General features: G+C 26.0%; 1 protein-coding gene across 1 annotated transcript; it reads right to left on the minus strand.

The window, feature by feature from the left end:
* Positions 1-1,341: 1,341 nt before the first annotated feature.
* LOC137806003 (isoflavone 4'-O-methyltransferase) lies at positions 1,342-2,930 on the minus strand. Its single transcript, XM_068605877.2, has 2 exons — positions 2,148-2,930; positions 1,342-1,644 (listed from the first exon to the last, which is right to left on the minus strand). The coding sequence occupies exons 1-2, from the start codon at positions 2,928-2,930 to the stop codon at positions 1,342-1,344; spliced, it is 1,086 nt and encodes a 361-aa protein (XP_068461978.2).
* Positions 2,931-22,252: the final 19,322 nt, after the last annotated feature.

The following is a 22,252-nucleotide window of genomic DNA, read 5'->3' on the forward strand; positions in this document are numbered from 1 at the left end:
TTGGATAATAAATCAACTATTAATTTATTAATATTAAGTTTTTTGTATTTACTTTCTTTAATAATTTTTTTTTGAAACTGAATTCGAAATTTTAGTTGGTCAACTATGTGATATCATTTGAATAGTTATATATGTCAAATTTTAGATAAATTCAACACTCGTTGGTATACAATCTTGTCATCAGGTTTTAATTATATTTTAGGAAAATTATTCAGTGAAATAAATTTAATTAATGAAATATAAAATTATTGAACTAAAAGGTTCCTTTTTCATATTCATCTCCATGGCACCAATTCAAGCTATGTGAATTATTTATATATAATTAATTTATATCATTAAAATATATTTCATGGAAGACAAATAACTAATTTAATTTTTAAATGTGTAACGCGAAATCAACTTAATTATTAATAAAATAAAATATTTATTAGATGTTTTGCAATTACGTCTTATTAAATTTTTAGAGTAGATAATGAATTATTTTATCAGTAAAATATAATTTTAATAATTAATTTAAACTTTGTACATTTTTAAAAATTAAATTTTCAAAAACTTAGTTAAGAACCTTATGAATATGTTCTTGTTCTATCAATATAATCTTGTTTATTAGTTATATGACAATTTATATTTTTTTTATCTTTTAATTTATCAAGCCGTTTTTTAAAATAAAATTATAATAAAATATTAATTTTTAAAACAAATAATATATCAAATAATTAATATTGATGTGCGACAAAGACCGGTCTAGTTCCTTTTGGCAACTCTCGAAAGCTACGAGAAACACGCTGCCACGTGTCTTCATCTTCCTCTACCGTACATGACACGTGGACGGCATCGAAGAGACAAACTATAAACTTTTCCATTATATATAAATTAAATGAAAAATACGTAAGAATAAGTTTTTCTTCTTCTTTATATTAATACAGTTTTTAGTAATAAGTTAGATAAATCTTTAAAAATAGACATTATACTTGATTAGAAGTTACTACTCATATGGTGTAGATATCTTCTTAGTAAATAAATATTTTTTAACTTTTAGTTTAATGGAAGATTTTTAAAAATAATTTTGGAGAGTGAGAAAAACTAAAAAAAAATTTAGCTAATTTTATAGATCAAAATAATTAGTTATTATTAAATTAAAGACTATTTTATAAAATAAAATAAATCTTACATATTATTTGAAATGCAAAACATATAAAATGAAATACATAAATATAAAACAAATCTAAAAAGTGGAAATTTTGCATTGAGTGTGATAAAGAAATTTATTGTTTATTACATGGGTGAAGTAGAAAGTTATTGAAATGGTAGGAAACATTAACTAAAAGAAGTTATAAGAAATCAAGGATAAACTTCAATGAGAGATTTGAAGCCAAAAAGTGGGCTAAACTTGCATTTGGTGAAGCCAGCCTGGTATATGAGTTTCTCCCATTCTTTCTTTTCTCTTTCTTTTCCATTGAAGAGAGACAGCATCACCAAGTCATACTCCAGCTTCAACTCTGTCAATTCTCTATCATCACCTGCTTCATCAATTACTGTGTCTATGATTATCACCTTTTCCTCTTTCCCTTTCCCACAAATAGCTTCTCTGCACTTCTTCAGTATCTTTATGGAGAGTTCATCATTCCAATCATGCAGAACCCACTGCAAATACTCAAATTTCAGCAATAATCAATATATTGCTACACATTTAGTATATGATTAGTCAAGCCCTTATAATATAATATATGATTGTATCTTAACATAGTATAATTAAGTTTAAATGAAGTGACTTTAAGTCTAATTCAACCTGTAAAACTAGCTAAGGTGAGTTTTGCACCCATTTTTATACTATGAAAGACTCTAATCTCTAGTCGATGTGGGATCTCCAACCCACCCTCATGCCGAGACTGTCAACTCGTGTGTGAGACTATATATTATGGGTGGTCCGATAGCGGTCTGATACCGGGTGACACGATATGTCTAACACAAACACTCGCTAGGATAGGCTCGAAATGGCTCTGATACCATATTACGAAGTGAACTTTAAGACTAACTCAACTCCATAAAACCGACTCAATGAGATGAGGTTAGCACCCACTTATATATATATATAGCAAGATGTTGATCTAGAACATGAAGATATGTGTACACATGTGTATACCTACCTTGAGTAAAACTGCATCAGCAGCAGGGATGGAGTGAAACACATCACCACCAACAAAGCTCAGATTCTGGGTTGTTGTCAAGTTAGCCACCACTTGTGGTTGGTCAAAGACGGTGCATTTCAAGTGAGGAAAGGCTTCGTGGATTTGCTTGGAGACAGCACCAGTGCCACCTCCCACATCCACAAGAGAACCCAACCCCTCAAACACGTGCCTGCATTCTTGGAGGCCCAGCTTGATGATTTCAGAATCAGCAGCCATAGCCTTCTGAAACACGTTCAGCAGCTCAAAATCACTGTTCATAAATTCCCAGTAACTCTCTCCCGTTACGCTCTCGAAGAGTGGAAGTTCCGTATCCTCTGTGAACAGTTTCTTGGAGGAGTTCCACATGTTCCCCACACTTGGAGCAAATGCTACTTCTACAAGAGGAGCCAAGCAGAAGGAGTTGCTTCTCACTAGAAACTTCGATGCAAGAGTCAAATCGTACGTTGCTTCTTCTTCTTCTTCACCGTTTTCTGTTTTCCTGAAGAATTGGTTGTGTGTTAGAAGGCGCATGAAGCGGCGGAGAACACCGATTCTTGAAGGGTGAAGATTGAGAAGTGAGGCCAAGTCGGAGAGAGTGATGGGTTTTCCATGGTTGTGGATTGCGTGTGCTATGCCAAGCTCTGTAGCATACTTCAGAGCCATGCAGCTCACGAAGTTCAGAACGTATTTGTTGACATGCATTTGAGCTTTATACATTTCACTCCTTTCTGTATCTGCACTGCCATTGTCACTGAAAACCATTCTTTTTTGCTTTTTCTGTAAGTTCTTGATTTGATTTGATGTAATGTGCTTTGTCTATGATGCATGCTTATTTATAGAGTGCTTCCATGGAGATATAAATAAAGGAAAAGACTTCTTTTACACATGTGAAACTCATCTACTTACTTACACATGAAACACAAAACACATGTACTTATTATACATGGAACAGATGTACTTACACGACTTTATTGATTTGTGAAGTGAATGTTTTCTTATCACCACCCATGAGTAAATTTTTGTTTTACATTTTTATTTTAACTTTTAATTACTTATAATTTTAATTTATAAAAAATCTAATTTCATTTTGTTCTTCTACATTTGAATTAATCTTTATTTTCTTTGTTGTCATCCTTTCGTTTTACCTACATATAGAAGATTAAACTCCTTTGTATTGATTCTCTTATAATATCGTATTGACATTGAATTTTGAGGTTTGGTGTAGTAAACTTTATTCCTAAATTTTCTATAAAAACAAATTGTTTTTGAATGCTTGTTGAAAATTCTGTTGTTTTTCTTTGATTACAGTTATTTGTTAATTCGTTTAGTCTTAATCAATTTCTTGTACGCCTAGTCAAGAGATAAAAGATAAACATCTAATTGAGTAGATGCTTGGAACGAATTGAGATATTAAATAATTTAGTTGACGTTTGTTTTACTGATGAGATTTTGTTGAATGTAAGTAACATTTGTTTAATTGAGTTCAACTATGTGACAAAATTAAAGAATAATAATCTTAAGAAAACTAATGAAGAATTCATTTCTAAATATTTCATTCAAATTCAACCTCCAATTTCAAAAAACCAACATTCAATAATGTTTACATTTCAAGTAATTCATACTACAATTCAAACATATTCAAGAACTTATTCACATCACAATCAATATGAAATTTATCAAATCAACAAAATCTATCATCTCTATACTTTCACATTAAATTTAAATTAAAATACTCTAATTTACTCAACAACAAACCCTACAAGAAAAATTAAAGCTCATGATCACATCACTTTCATTTTCAAATCTTCTCATCTGAAGTTCTATTGAAAAGTAAAATTACTTTCTCTTACGTGAATATAAACAGACATGCTCCCAAAGAGTTTCATCTCCTAAAGAACACATGGATAATTTAAATTGTACCACAGAGTCCTGAACAATGATTCAAACATATCACTAAGACTCAAAACTACAATGGACTAATCCTAAAGCTATAAACATCACATGTAACCGTATCTAATTAGGTAAACACTAAAACTCAAAATTGACCCAGAGGGAAAATGAGCAAAAATGAACTTACTCTAACTAAAATTTTGACAGTATAGTTTTGTTGTATTCACTATCATGAGTCTAGTTATGACTTTTGATTGTCAGTATGATGAAGGAGGTGGTTAGAATCTTAGAGGGAAGACATAAAAGAAAAAAAAATGATTTCTACATAGATGATGATTATATTAAAATAAAATAACCAAGTGCATGTCATTTTAATTATATAGTTTATATTCTAAAACTATTTTCTAGGTTCTTAAACATTTCAAATTAAAAGTAAATTCGAAAATATTTGTAACCAGATTGATTCTAATAAAACCATTTAATATTTTTTTTTTAAATTAAACATATAACTGAATTTGAATGAACCAGTATACAAAATATATATATATATATATATATTTCTAATATACCTCTACAAGTTTACATTTCTCTCACCAATTATTTGTCAAAAACCTTCTCAAAGTTGTTTTCAAACTAATAAATACTTCATCCAACAATTGATATTACATAAATGATTCTCTAGTTTTTTTAGTGATTAACCCATATATACCAATATCATAGTTAAAAATAAATATTTTTCTTTCTTTATTTACATGAAGTTATATTTGTAAGAGGAAATGAACAATAATTCTTTTTAAAGGTGTACACATTATTAGTCCTTAGTAAATATGAAAAATAAAATGTTAAAATAACTTTCAATATTATATTTCAAACCCTAAATCAAAATCTATTGAAAACGTTATGAATAAAGGGGAGAGGTTAATTCTTAATAATTTATTTTATTAAATATATGGGATTTTTAAAACTGAAAAGGAAATCATATAACTAAATCTTAAAATGCTTTGAAATAGAAGTGATATTTTGAAATGGTTATTTCTAATACAGAATGATAATATGTGAATGAAATATGATGTTAAGAATAATACATTTAACCATTGTTATAATGAAGAAAAACAACATAAATTGTTGACATTATAACAACAACGTTAAAAATATTAAACACTAACAATCTAGAATAAAGTAGCATTATTAACGTTCTACACCTAACATCTTTAACATGTTTTCAAAGAATGAGGTCAATTCAAATTAGAGAAAAGTTTCCTTAACACCATCTACACAGTAAAAAATATATATTTAATAAACACTTATAATAATATAATCATATTTTTATTAAAAAATAAAACAAATATAAATAAATAAAAAATTATTGAACTGTGAGATTTGTGTTTTTACTGTTCGCAGTATCACATATCAGCATCCTTCAAATTATGCCTATAAATTTCATTAAACAATTATCAAGTTGTCATCATTAAATAGTAACTAAAAGATAAAAAAAATAATTAATCACTAAATTAAATATTAATTTAGAGATGAAAAAATTATTCATATATAAAGTGATTTCTATTATTAATAAAAGTTTATGATATAGTTTCTAAATTAGCTACTTAAATTTTAGAAACTAATACAAACTAATTTAGAATACAAAGTAGTAAATAACTAAAATCTGATTAAATATCAATCTAAAAACTATTTTATAAATTTTTATTAATAATAAAAACTACTTTAGATACCAATAATTTTTTTAATTTATAAAATAATTTCTAATTTAATTAAATAGTAACTAATTATTTTAATTTTTAAAATTAATTTTTATTTAATGATTTTCTTGTAGTGTATTATTTTTCTCATAGTTCTAAATAGAAAAATTAGACAACTTTTTTCATTCTAATTGAGAAAATTTTAATGTTCTTACAACTTCTAGATGACTTCAATATTGTAAAATACTTTTATACCATTGATATGTTTTTTATTCTTTTTTAAACTATTGATACTTCTTTATTTCACTAAAAAAAATTATTAAATAAAAATTAAATTTAAAGACAAAAATAATTAGTCATTATTTTAATTAAATTAGATATTAAGTTAGAGATTAAAATATTATTCGTATTTAAAGTGATTTTTATTATTAGTAAAAATTTATAAAATAATTTCTAAATTGGTATCTAAATTAGTTACTCAGATTTTACTTACTAATATTTTAGAAATTAGTCTTTAAAAGACTAATAGAGACTGATTTGAAATATAAATAGTAAGTAGCTAAAATCTTTGTAACTAATGATTAAATACCAATTTAGAAACTATTTTATAATTTTTTATTCATAATAAAAATTAGTTTAAATAATAATAATTTATTTAATTTATAAAATTGTCTCTAATTTCTTCAAATAGTAATTAATTATTTTGTTCTCTAAAATTATTTTTTATTTAATAATTTTTTTTAATGTTATTTAAATTATGTATATGTATTCTCCTATCTCCTAACTTTATTATATTTTGAAGTAAATATTTGAGCCAATAAAGCATAATAATAATAATAATAATTCATGAAATCATCGCCTATTTAAATAATTAGTAATCTTTATCAGCTGGATGAAGTCATCATCATTTAAATATTAAAATCAGCAGTGTTTAATTATCAACTTAAGTACTCATTAGTAATCATTAAGATAACATGATGTTTAAGTATATCAACATCTTATTCTATTAATAATTATTTCAAATGTAATGAAATGAAAAACAAAACATTATATGTCATATGGTATAAAATTAAATAAAATATAAACATATAAAAATAAAGAAAATAAACTTAACAGAAGGATCTAGTAAGTCCAGAGAAAACAAAATTGAAATTTTCAACCTAATTAAGACACACACAAATTTTGATAATAAAAACTGTACTGAAGAATAACTGGTTGAATTCAATTCAACTATTGATGTAAAAGTAAACAAGTGTTACCTAAATCAATCATTTATGAACTAGTTTGTTGAAACGTGAATCAAATGAACATTAATGAAAGTAGAAACAATTAATATTAATTATTTAAATTTTAAACATGTTAAACAATTTTCTTCATTTTATAAATATATTTCTTTAAACTATATATATATGAGACTTATTTTAAAATTACTTATATTTTTCCGTGAATGAATCATGTGTGCGGATAAGTTGATTAATTCAGAGTTTACTCATATCGAATCATTTCATTGGTACAATAAACTTTCATCTTCTTAAAATTTTTTATCAATAGATATAGTATTCACATATATTGTGTTTTTGTTAACATATGAATTTTAGTCAATTTCTTATTTTTTATTATTTTTTTTTTCTTTTTCTTAATGAGAGATGATAGTGGTATAATAATATTTAACATGAAAACTCATAAAAAAATATACTTTTAATTATAAATATTTTTTTAAAATAATTCCTATTAAAAATGAGGACGGCTACCCTGTATTCATGCACTTGATTAAAATTCACATGAGATGTGTATTTGTCGAAACTTTGAATTGGTCAAAGTCAAAAAAAGTCCAACACCCATGCTATTAAGATTAAAGTTTCAAATCTATCACTCAATAAAAGTTATAAATACGTTAAACATGTTTTTCTATTGTTTTAAATTGTTTATTTTATTATTTCTTTTGCATTCTAAGATTAAATAATTGAGGTTGGTTCCGTATAAAAAAAATTTACAATGATATTGTTGTTTACTCGTCTTTTATCAATATTGATTATCAAATCAGTTTTGAAGGCACTTGAAAGAGTTTTCTTTTTTTTTAAATGTTTATAAAATCAATTTATCCTCTCTATTTAGTTAAGTTATATTATTTTTTAACATAGGTGACAAACTATAATTTTCGAGAAGTTATTAGTGTAAAGCAACTTTGACACACTCTTCAAATGATCTTCTGATGTTGACGTTTTTTATGAGATTTTTTTTGGTCAGATGAAGGAAGATTGTCTACAAAATATAATTAATATATATATATATATATATATATATATTTATAAGTTAGAAACATAATGTAACATTATAAACACTGTCATTAAAATATTTTAATATTACAACTTATTTTGCTTAGTAAGTAATTTTTTAAGCTCTATAAGCCTCCCCTTGTGATTTTTTATTTATTTTCCTTAATTCTTAGTATATTATATATTTTGTTGTTGTTGAGCTTCATTCACGAATGTAGTATAAAAGTATACATCACTTTCATAAAAAGTACGTATCTAATTATCTTTACCCATACATTACTTTTATTCAAACTAATAATTCTTCACTTTCTAATATGAATGAACATCATTTTAATTAATTATAATTTATTCTACTACCAGATGACCGAAAGACCGACTATACGACAAAACCGAATAGACGATAACAGGTGAAGCGAAACACGTAATTAGGTATAAATAATCCAACTTAAATGATAAGCACAATTAAGGCACAATTGGGCCTTCATTTGGACCCTAAAGTAGGCTCACAGCAGCCATAGCCCACCTAGAGCAGTATAAATAGCAAAAGAGGCACAACACCCAAGGTAACTATTCACTCCCCACTCTTCTGGTACTTAGCTCTCGGTCTGACTTGATCGTCGGAGTGTCTTCGCAGGTACTCCCTCCATCGTGTCCAAATCAAAGGAGATTCAGCTGAAAGAAGACTAACCGAAAGGCCAGAAAGACGAGAAGATCATTACAAGAGGAAGTGTTCTGCAAGGTTCAGATCTTGTAGGAACAGCATGTTTCTAGAAGAGATAATTTTATTGCATCGAACATTAAAAAAAGAAATATTTAAAATGAGATATTTTATCACTTTATGTTTTTGGGAGTGTATGGGGATTTCTACGGTGCGAAGAAATAGTCTTCAGTTTTATCATTTCATAAGCCCAATGAGTACTAAAATTCAATCTTGAGCCTTTTTCTTTTATTGCTTTTGGGCTAACAAAAATGTTTCAGCGTATTTCTGGATTCCTGGGCTTTGGCAGAGACTTACTCAAGAGAAAATAAAAACTCATTTTATCGAGTCAAGAATAAAATATGAAATTTTGGATAATAAATCAACTATTAATTTATTAATATTAACTTTTTTGTATTTACTTTCTTTAATAATTTTTTATTGAAATTGAATTCGAAATTTTAGTTGGTCTACTATGTGAAATCATTTGAATAGTTATATATGTCAAATTTTAGAAAAATTCAACACTCGCTGGTATACAATCTTATCATTACTTTTTAATTATATTTTAGGAAAATTATTCAATGAAATAAATTTAATTAATGGAAAATAAAATTCTTTTTAAATCATATAAAATGTTAAATATTTGATCTTCTTTGACCTATGAATTAGATTGATGAAATCCCTATATAAAATTATTGAACTAAAAGGTTCCTTTTTCATATTCATCTCCATGCCACCAATTCAAGCTATGTGAATTATTTATATATAACTAATTTATATCATTAAAATATATTTCATGGAAGACAAATAACTAATTTAATTTTTAAATGTGTAACGCGAAATCAATTTAATTATTAATAAAATAAAATATTTATTTTAGTCTCTGAATATGTTAAATGTTTTGCAATTATGTCTTTTTAATTTTTTTTGGACTATTTTCAATTTAAAAGTAAATAATGAATTATTTTATCATTAAAATATAATTTTAATAATTAATTTAAATTTTTACGTATATAAAAATTAAATTTTCATTTTTTTCAATAACTTAATTAAGTATGTTTTAGAATTAATTTTCATTTTTTAATTTTATTCTAAAAAAAATAAGAAACAAAAGGAGAAGAGAGGGAGTTGGCAGCAGTGGACAGCGTCTGATGTGCGACAAAGACCGGTCTAGTTCCTTTTGGCAACTCTCGAAATCTACGACAAGCACGCTGCCACGTGTCTTCATCTTCCTCATACCGTACATGACACGTGGACGGCATCGAAGAGACAAACCATAAACTTTTTCATATATATAAATAAATAAATATATATATATAGAGATATATAAAAATTAAAGCAAAAATACGTAAGAATAAGTTCTGTTTTCTTTATGTTCATATAGTTCCTAGTGATTCAGTCAAATAAATTTAAATACATTTTTTTTAATATTCTGAAATTTTTATACATCTTTTAAAAATAAAATTGTAATAGAAGACTAACTCTCTTTGATGTGTTTATTAAGGAGGTGTTATTTTAAAATTAATGTATACAAAATTTAGAAGTTTAATTCAAATTCTGATTAAATGAAATTATTATAATCATGAAATTCAGTTTAAATTTAAAAAATAATCCACTTCGTCGCTGAGATTTGAAATTTAAAATTGCAAATCATATTTAAGTTGTAAAGTTTAAAATTTACATAAGCAACAGTTTCATGCTTGCTTTTAAATTATTTCAGTGAAATATTAATATTTTCAAGTTAATTTAATTGTTTAGTATATTATTAAAAAAAATGTTGAAATATGAATGAATGTGTGTTATATATTCAGCCTAATGTTTAAAATAATTAAAAAAACAAAAACACAACAAGTATTCCTTTCTTAAAGTGAAAAAAAAAACACGTTCCCTTTTACTATTTTAGTAAAAAGTATACAAGATTTATTTCATTAGAAATATAAATATATTAAATAATATTTCCCTCTTACTGTATATTTTTTCATAAATTTCCCTGTATATCACATAGAAATGTAAATAAATAAGTTATCATCGTAACAAAATCTCTTTATTTCTTTTAAATTGAAAAATAAAACATTCTCAATCTCACTAAGATTATAATTTCCTTCCAAAATTTAAAAGAGTTTATATTTCATTGAAATTTATAGTAAATGTTAAATATATATTTTTATTTCATTTTTATTATCTTAGTACGGGTATGAGATATTGATTGATTTTATTTAAAACTAATCTTTATAAAAAAAAAGTCTAACCAAAAACATGAGTAAGATTTTCCTTTTTATTACACTCTTCATTCACAAATATAAATTTTCCATTCATCTAATATCTTTTTTCTCAACTACTTTTACATTCTTTCTACAAAATTCACTTTTACCTTAACATGCACAATAAAAATTAATTTTAAATACTAAAAATTATTAGTGGTTACATTGATTAAATTAAATACTATTTTAAAAATTAAAAAATTATTAATTATTAATTTTTATTATTGATAAATAGTTTCTAAATTATATTTAATTAGTTACCAAACTTTTTCTACCAAAATTAAAATATAAATAACATCTTAATAACTAATTCGATACCAATTTAAAAACTAGAAACAAATCAGTAGTATTTTTTTAATTTTTAAAATAGTATTTAATTAGTAAATATAATAATTAATTATTTTTAGTTTTTAAAATTAGTTTTTATTAAATAATTTTTTAGTAATGAAATTAGAATGAATAATATTTTTAATTTAAATTGTTAGACAAGGAAACATAAAATAATGAATGAGTACCTTTTTTTATATTTCCTTTGAAATCTATATTATTAATTTTAATTTTAATTTTAATTTTATATCTCTTGTATTGTTCGAAAAGAATGTGTGAGAAATTTGGAGATGTTGAATGGAGATATGATTGTGTGGGTACGTAAGTAGAACTACGTATGAGTAGATGGTATAAAGCAGAAAATAGAAAATGGAAAGGAGAAAGTAAAAAGATGATTGATTGAGATTGAGATTGAGATGACGAAAGTACGATGAAAGGCTGAAACACCACCACCCGCGTAAAAGTCGAGCGTTCTCTGCCACCACTCCTGCACCACTCTGCACTCTCTGCAACCTGCTTCTTCTGCCATTACAAAACCCTCTTTTTTTTTTCTTTTTTTCTTTATTTCACTCTCCACCCATCATTTTCATTCTCACTTCCATTTACTTTTCATTTTTTTATGAAGTGTGATTTTAAGTATCTTTAAATATTATAAAATTGATTTATAAATGTATCGATAAGATCTCTAAGTATTTTTATTAATATACTGATCGATATTAGATATTATGTTTTGGTTTTCATCGATGGATCGTTGGACATCGTGAATTTAATTATTTTCGAATATAATTAATCAATGGTTAAAGTCAAGTAATTATTTTTAAACATGATTTAAACTCTTTAATTTTAGTAACTATGTACGTCATCGTATTCTGACTATAGAATGTCTAATATAAAAATTGACTTGAGTGTCTGAATATCTTTTAGAAGAAAATCAAGAAATGAATCGGATAGAACATGTTGGGTATGAAGTTAGGACCAATTGAGTTGGGTTGACTAGGCACCATGTTTAATGGATGAGCTTAATTATTGTGTTCCTTTTATAATCTTATTGTACTTGTAATTGGTGTGCAACAGAACAAAATGAAAATCTAATAGTTGACTGTGTGGATGTAGGTTGCAGTTGACGATCGAACCACGTTAAATTATGTGTTATTTATTTTCCTGGCCGTTAATTCGTGATTATATGTGTTGTTTCGCATACGTTTTCTCCATCAGTATAAAAAATATAAAAAAAAAAACTTGATAAAAAGGAAGTGAAGTGTAATGTCACCTTATCTGGGCCTGAACCCATTCCATAACAATAAGATGATAAGTTTAGTGAATGTGGTATGTGGAAGGTCTCTTGTGACATTGAGAGCGTGTATGTACGCGCTCTGAGAGTGGTGGTGCGTAACGTTGTTATTATTATTATGGAGCAGTGGTAGTACAGTAGGCGATGCGAATGGGTCCTGCCAGAATGAGTTTTGTACTTTTATGGGAAGCGATGTGGGCCTGGGTTAGGGTTAGAGTGAAAGAAGTAAGGGGTTGTTTGGTGGGACAAGCACTTGGGGCGGTGTAGGGTGATGGGAGCATGCAGATGCTTCTTTGGGTTACAAAATGAAGACTGCACAGTGCCTATATTTAGAGAGGCTGCTGCTCACTGCTCACATCACATACACTACAAAATTACGTATGCTGGCAGCTGCTTCCTTCTGCTATCTCATAAATCATCACCATCATCATCTTCTCATAAAAAAAAATCACAACGATGATGAAGTGTTGTGGTATTATCGTGCCCTTCTATTGCATTGATTGTGTAAAACTTGTGAGCAAAAACTGAGAAGGAAAATGATATTGTGTTTTGGTCAGAAAGTGCTTTCATCTTTAAGGGGATTTGGCATCCACTCAAGAACAATTATAATTGTACCTATCTAGATGTCAGGATTTGAGTAATGTTGATTCTAGTCGATACAGAATTATTATCGTGCTTGTAGCTATTTGGTTCTTCGAGTCTTTCTTCCTTCTCGCGTGCTTTCATCCGGTCGGCGGAATACCTGCGATTGCACTCCGACGTTCAAGTCAGTACTAATGTTTAGTTAAGTCTCTCTGATATATGAAAAACGTACATCTTTCCCTTTCAGAAGTTCCTTTTGTAGGTTGACTTGGGTCTTGGATCGTGTAGACCAAGTAACTGATTGCTAAAAACATGCATAGTGGTCTTTGGGTCGTGTGTAGTGGTTCCCTAATATTAAGGGAGTGCTACTCGAAGTATCTCTAACTTATTCAACGCTAATTGTAACCATTTACTTGCCACGTATTTATTATACTTGGAGTATTTTAATATAAAGCCTCGGTCATCCGGTGCCAATCGGTAGAATAACATCTAACTTAACTTGTTATTGTGTGCATATCTGAACTAATAATTTGGATATACATTTTGCATTAATTCCTGCAAGGATAAGATCAACCCATATGCATCATGTGCCTTTCATATGCTCTTAACTCGCTTTTGTGTAAACATTTCCACCACAAACAGCATTGTTTTCTATCTGTAACCTAATATTGGATATCTATTTACTTTAATTTGTAAGAAAAAAATTAAATATATTTTTCATTTCTATATTATAACACAAAACTTCTTTTTATTCGTATTCATAGTTCTTACCATTTTGTATGTAAAATGATTTATAATTTTTTTAAAGACTGATAATTTTTTTCAAAATTCTTTGTTATTTAAATTACAGATTAACTACTTTTAATGAATTGAGGAAATAAAACCTCAAATTAAATTGATTCCACGTACAAAATGGCTTAACCAATATATTTTCATATTATATGATCTAAATTTTTTAAAAAACAAAAAAAAACATATTTACCTTTAAGGAAAAATATTATTACTTCCTTGTTTTATGCATAATTAGTTTACAAAAATAATAATTCCTACACTAATTTAGTTATTATTCTTGACAATATTTTTAGTGAAGTATATGAAACTATTAATAACCCAAATTAGTCCTGCAATACTAATTTTAATGAATAAAAAAGCAAAGACAGAGTTAATTAACGTTAAAGCAAGAGATGGTTATTATTGGAGTAAGATGAATTTGATTTTTGAATGAAATTGATGGTTTGACGTTGATGCTTCATTTATGTTCAAAAACCTATTTTCTCTTTCTTTTAAACCCCACTAATGTCCAATCTCATTAAAGATAACCTATTTTTGGTAGGTCATGCTATTTTCAGCACGACACAATTCAAACGGGGAACAACGCTATTTTAAGAATGCGTTTACATATACATACATACATATATATACATACATACATATATATATATATATATATATATATATATATATATATTCATGTATATGTGCTACGTTACGGTTAATTAAAGAAAAGTGTGCAGTTTTATATTGAGTTTAGCGAAATTGGAAGATTTTAAATTTTTTTATAAAAATAGATAAATTGTATTTGGAAGTCCAATTAAGAAATTGAGTTTTGATGTACAATTTCGGATAGGGTAAATATTTAGTTTTGAAGTTGTGTATATTATTTTTTGAAGAAGTCGTGTTTAAAATGTTTTTGAAAGGAATTGGAATGAAGATTATGATTGTTTTTCTTGTTGGTTGGTCTATTTCTCATTTCTTTTTCTTAAATTAGTTTTGGTGTTCTCCTTTCACAATTCTGCATTTTATTTTTGTGAACTCCAAGTTCGGATGATACCTATAACAAGCACTCCGACATTCAAGTGAGATCTCGGTATTTGACACTCGGTGCTATTAGTACTTGATGATAACATACTTTATTCTTACAATTTATGTTTATTTATATGATTATCATAAATTTTCTCTTATTGGGTCATATTAGGGTTTTAGATCATGGTTAAGGATGCATTACCTAATGCTTGATCATTACTTAATTGTGCCGATCGACCCTGATTGGTTTTGAGACTTTCTGCCGTCGTACGGACCTCATCAGTCAAAAAAAATATTACTTTTAATATTTATTTTTATTTTTATTGAGAAATCATACTAATAGGTTTTCCTTGCATGAGAGGGAGGTGTTATAATCTTCTTTAATAAAAAAAACTTATTACATGAAAAGAAGTTAAACCCTAGACCGATAAAAAATTTAAAATCTACGTAAGTTGGATAGAGAATTTTACTCTTATCGGAAATTAAGGTGCACCTACTTTATCATGTCTTCCTTGGCTATAATCCATTTGTTTATGGGATTCATGAATTTGTTCACAATAGTGGAAGCTACCTCCCTAGAGCATCTATAGCCTTTAATAATTCATTGTATCAAGTTCAAAATCTAAATAAAAGATAATAATTTAAACATCTTTTATGGTTTATATGAAGTGATACGTTTAATGAGGATGAAAGGACTTTGCATGGACCCAAAATGGCAAGATCATTGAGTTGCCATTTATTAATCTCTCGAGGATTGTCTTAAAATGTGATAAAAAAATATAGGTAATGGAAGCTAAACATAATAATTAAAGTAATAACCATATCTAAACTTTGTAATAATCCTCATCTTTTCCTTAAAGCATGAAGAGTTCATGAAAATAATAGATTATTATAACACAGTTTGAAATATTGATTCCATAAAATAATCAATTAAAATATTATTTAATTCATTAAAATTATAAAAACTTTTAAAATATTATAAACAAATCTTTAGATAATTTATCTTACTAACAAAACATACACAAGTAGTTTGGAAAAAAAAACATTAATCACTACACCAGACAAATTCTTTAGTCATATATTATTATTAATAATATAATAAAAAAATTGTCTGGTATAATGGTTAAAGTCCTTTCAATGACCAAATAAACATTAACCACCAAACTAAACAAGTTCTTTGATCATATTATAATTTTTATTATTATTATTAATATTAATAAGTATAATAAAAATCATAATAATACTAGAGAACTTGGTATTATGTTTTTATTTTTGCAATAGATAAATAAGACCTTTCAAAACTCAATTATTTTATTCTAAAAAAGTTTCTAATGATTATTTAAATGTTGGTGAAATTCGTATTAATCTTATTAAATCGTTTAAATCACAGGAAAAAAAATGAATTTTGTTCTATCTTATTACAGTGAGAAAACATAAATCACAAGAGAAAACGAAAGATTTAACTTTTTAAAAAAAAAAATTAATCCAAAAAAGAAGATTGAGACGGAGAAACGAAAAACTTAACTTAAATATTTATTTTAATGAAAAAATTAAGATGAAAAAAAATATATAAGATTAAAATATATTTATTAAGTGACATTTAAAAATATCATATTTTAAATAAAAATGTGATAATTATAAAATTATAATTTGTAAAAAAATTATTAATTTTCTTAAACCGTCATATTAAAATTTTCATCACTAACACAAAGTTTTCAGTATTACTCCTAATATGTTGAAGTGATTAAAGTAACCTGAAATAAATAAATTATAAGAAAATGAAAAAGGATCAAATATTTCAATATCCACAAATTCTTCCTTTACCGTACATTTTTTTTTCTATAAAGTATTTTCCTTTTCCTTTTCATTTTTTCAATATTTTGAAAGTCGTGAATTTTATAAAAAAAATTAATGATGTGTAAAAATAGAGTATAAAATTAAGAAAATTGATTTTCAAATTATGTTAGGTTGAATACAGTGAATCTTTTCGTCATCTCTCTCATAGATACTCAAATAATGAAAGTGAGGAAGAAAAATATGGAGATAAAAGATGCAACTGAAATTATTTAAGAATGTGAGGTTGTGATTTATTTAGACTTATTAAAAATTTAAAAAAAGTTAAAATTTATATTTTAAAATTATTATTTTTTATGAGCATATTTCAAAATTAATATGAAGATGTAGGGAGAGTTAGGGAAGTGGAGGAAGAATTTGTCTTGAATATATAACTAAATTATTGAGTGCTAAATTCGTACTTTTGATTTAAAAAGATGGCAACCTTTTAAGAAGTCCAAATAATGCGAACCTCAACAAACACACATTTGAAATATTAGCAGTTCTGAAAGCAGGACCATCTAAATACACGACCAACCAGAAACACACACTTGTTCCGTACTAATGCTATTTTCCACATGTTCAAACTTCATCAAATAGGAAATTTGTTGAATCATATGAAATAATTATAAGAAAATTATTAAACAAAAATTAATTTGAATAATAAAAATAATTAGTTATTTTAAGGATTAAAATAATTTTTAGTTTTTAAATTAATTTTAATTATTGTTAAATAGTTTTTAAATTGATATATAATTAGATATCAAGGTTTAGATTCTAAATTTGGTAAAAAAATTGGTAACTAATTAGATATCAATTTAGAAATTATTAATAATAATAGAAACTTATTTAAAAACTAAAAAAAATTAGTCTTTAAAATAATTTTTAATTTAATTAATATAACAATTAATTATTTTTTATCTTTAAAACTAGTTTTTATTTAATTATTTTTTTTTTAGTGTATATATGAAATGAAAAGATTTGAAACATGTTCTAAATAATAACTTTGTTGGCATTTGCTAAAAAAATATTGACTATATTTAATTAGGAAAAACCTACAGGGAAAAAAATAATTTCAAATGATGTTAATGTAAAAATATTTTTAGCATTGAATTAAAAATCCTAATTTACATTAGTTAAAAACTAGTTTTAATGATATTTATAAAAAAATTGAACGACATTGTCTGAAAAAATTATAAAACAAACTCATGTACCTAAAAAATAACATAAATAGAAATTCGAAAAAAACTACTATTTAATAACTGATTTTAGTTTCTAAATTTTTAATTTATTTTAAACGCAAACTTACATAACATATTTTATTTTAATTTTTTTATAAAATGAATTACTTCCTAAATTTTCCAATTCATAAGAAAAGATTTTCATCATTCAACCTACAAAGGAGATAATAATTGAATCTAATATATTAGTCACGTCACTTTTACAATTGCAATTCAATCTTTTTCAGAAAAGCACTAATACAAGTTAAAATTCACACGTTGAATCAGAGATAAACATAGTCAAGAGATAAACATACTGTAACAGTTTGTTTGTACTTAGGGTTTAGGGTTTGTTTTTATCTTTGCATATTTTTTTTCTATTTTTTATTATTTTTGAAATAGTTTGTATTTATTTTTTTTCTTGTTGATAAATAAAAATTGTGAGATAATAAAGTTGTGTTATTATTTAATTAAAAGTTAACGCTCCACTTATATGAAAAAATGCACGAAAATGGAGTTATGAATGGAATAATTATATATGTATCCCTCTCTTTTGTATTTGCATGTAAATTGTAAAGTTATGCATTCATGTTTTGTGTGTGTAACGAAATATTGGAAAGTTATTAACATATGAAATTGAAATTTCGATCTATGTAACTAATCATAATCAATTATTCAAGTTTTGCATTTTTATTTTTGGTTGCTAATAATAAAACAAAATGGATTGAAATGAATTGTGTGTACATAAGAGTCAAGAATAAAAAAATAGAGCATATATGGATTTTGTACATAAGAATAAACATTTTTTTTATCGGTAATAAACTATTAAATTAAATCGGTTCACTTAAGGGGTGATTCAACCCTTGTACAAATAACAAAAGACAAAAGTTCATCTCCACCATCTTAATCCTCTACTTCCTTTCCAATACTAATAATTATAACTGGAGAAAAAAACAAATAACACACCAGTATTAAATTGAGTACATACATACCAAAGATTCAAGACACCATTCAGAGAATGAGAAACTCACTGACGGTATCTTTGAGTTGATCCAAGACCAAACCTTGACCTGTGCCAGAGAAAATACTTTAGTATGATCAACCACTCCTCCTTTAAACAAACAATTATTCATGTGTCTCCAAATCTCACTGACCAAAGCTTTGCAAGTGAACTCGTGTACATGATGTAACAAATGTATATTTTAATTTTATAATTGTATACGATTTTATCGTACATGTAAATATAGGTCAAACTTTTAGTTTTTAGGCAAAATTTTGAACCTTGTGAGTGTTGATTAATGAGACGGCAAAGTGAGAAGATTCTCTATAAAGTTTAAGAATAAAATAATTTTTTTTATCAGCAATAAAAAATAAATTAATATGAACCACTTAAGGGTGGTTCAACCCTTATACATATTTATAATACAACATTTCCACAAAACCTCTTCCAGCCTATTTAATCCTTATATCCTTTAAAGTAAAAAAACACCCTAATCAAAGAGATAAATTTTGCATAATCTCACTTAATTGACAACACACAAGCCATAATCAATACACCATTCAGAAACCCTTAACCATAAACCCTAAATCCTTATGACTAAAATAGTAACATTGCATGTTTGCTAAAATTGTACATATAAATTGTGTGTGTGAGGTTAGTGTTTGATGCTTAAAAATCAATGAGTTGAAAAAATACAACATTGTTCTTTTTAAGTTGGAGATATAATGTTTTTTTGCTAGTATTTGGTTTATGCTTTATGTCTTAAGGGAATAAGCATGATTTTTTCAATTGTAGAAGGTGTCCTATAGAAGTTGAGATAATTGTCCAGTCCCACCACTAAGACAACAATTTTTTAGGTCAGTTTAATCATTGTGCATATGGAGTATGGTTTTTAAGTTCACATCATATTATTGGTTGTAAAAAAAACATAATTATTCACCTTCTTAATAATTTTAAATCGATAATATTTAACTGAAGGAATAAATAACATAATTAATTTTTTTAAAAAAAATCATATCATCTATAATATTTTCATTCAAATTTCCTCACTTTTTCCTTGTGTGGAGAGAACAAAACTTTGCACTTCTTTACTTCTTACTTTGATCCTTTGTTGATGTTGGTATTGAAGGTCCAAGTATGGAAAAGAAAGATTTGTTAAAAATGTTTGGTTTATGTTGATATTAAAAATGATAGTTGAAAAGGAAATGGAGTTGAAAGAGACAAAGGAAAGGGGCATTGAAGGAGGGATTCCAGAAAAGGATAAAAGCATAGGGCAGGGCTATGAAAGGGTTATGGAAGTAGGGGCAGAAACTAGGAGGGTCCTAGGGTTTTAGACCTGCCTTTGCCTCTGTTCTGGGTCCTTTGCAATTCATTGTTTCTGATAAAGACTTCCTACTTTTCAATTTTCTTTACTACTCATAGTTCATAGTGCTTACTCCTCTCATTCAATTCACAAATCTCCCACTTTTTTCCATTCCCTTCTACCTTGGTCAATACCTACAACCCCACTTCTACTTTCTTTTCTAACATTTATGCCATTTTCAAAAACTTTCTCCTATTCATCCTTCATTCCATATATTTAACCACTTCTTTTTATTGATAAAAAAAATAAATAAATAAAACTCAATATAAGAGTGGTTCGACTCTTTTACAAAACAAAAGACACAAACGTACTCTTTTTTCATACAAAAACAAAAACACAAAATTATCGTCAACTGCCTACTTCGACAACATCAATTAAAAACAACAGAAATAAACAAGGACCAACTCCACCATCCTAAAAGTAACTTTTAATCGAGTGCATACATATCAAGAGTTTAAGTCATCGGTCAGAGGATGAGAAACTCAGTGATGATATCTTTGTGGAAATCTAAGATTAAACCTTTATTTGTGTCAAAAAGAAAAATTCAAAATATCAATCACTCATTCATTAAATATATAATTATTTTTATGTCTCCAAATCTTGCTTAAATCTCGCTTACCAATTAACAATTTTTGCATTGATTAATAACATTTACTTTGATATTTAAGTTGAGTTTATGGGAACAAATTCAACTATTTCAAATAATAGTAAATTATGAATTTTATATTTAACTTTTATACTGAAATTAGACACGTACTAAGTTTCTTTTTATTTTTAAATGTATTCTTGTTGTTGGCATTTTAGTATCAAAGTTTTGTATTATCCCCCTAGAAGGAACCTAGTTTCTTTTATCCTTACAATAGAAAATAAAATTAAGCACATGTTTAATTTTTGAGTAATTTAGTTCTGGTATATAAGTCGTTTTCCTCAGTTTTTTTTTAACTTTCACATAACAGGTAAAAGAGACAACTGAAAGCATCTCAAGTGATTACTTCCAAAGAATCTATTTTGTATGACCACAATTTTATTGTACAATTATGAATACATGCAAACAATTATATATATATATATATATATATGTGTGAATTGAAATTGAAAAGGTATATAACTACTCAATCTTAAGTTAAATGATGGAAGATCTTAAGTGAAGAGACTAATGACTAATAACTAGAGCTATAACCCTCCTAAGCATGTAATAAATTGTATAGATTAAAAATAGAAAGACTTAATTTGGTCAAGTAATAAGATATTTATATTTTGTATGTGGATCTTATAGTGTAGGATTGTTAGAGGATTTTGCTAGGTTTCAACTATTAAAAAATCATTAAATAATAATTATTATATTAATTAAGTTGGATTTTATTTTATAAACTAAAAAATTATTAATATTTAACTAGAGTAGTTTCTATTAGTAATAGAAGTTTAAAAAGTAGTTTTGAAAATAATATTTAACATTAGATATCAAAAATTTAGTTAATAACCTTTTAATTATAAATTAATCACTATTTTTTCACAGTAAAAGAACTATAAAATATTTTCTATAGAATTAAAATACTAAAAGAACTAAAATAAAAAATATAATTTGAAGAAAATATACAAGGAAAAAATATTATTAAAACAAAAAAAACTTACCCATTTTATGGTTGTGTTCTTGGTAGAAGAAAGAATTTGATTAATTGAATTTTTGAGTGAAGAATGTGCAATTGTAGAAGGTAGATATGATGTACCCCATTTTTTGTTTAGATGGTATCCTTCACAGTTGTCATGTAGTTCCTTTCTTGTATCATTCTATGGATTCAACATGTGTGATTATTCAGACTTACCAAAACAGAAAAAAGTTA

Source organism: Phaseolus vulgaris, chromosome 3, assembly GCF_051622355.1.
Source record: "Phaseolus vulgaris cultivar YP4 chromosome 3, ASM5162235v1, whole genome shotgun sequence".
NCBI classification, from domain to species: Eukaryota; Viridiplantae; Streptophyta; class Magnoliopsida; order Fabales; family Fabaceae; genus Phaseolus; species Phaseolus vulgaris.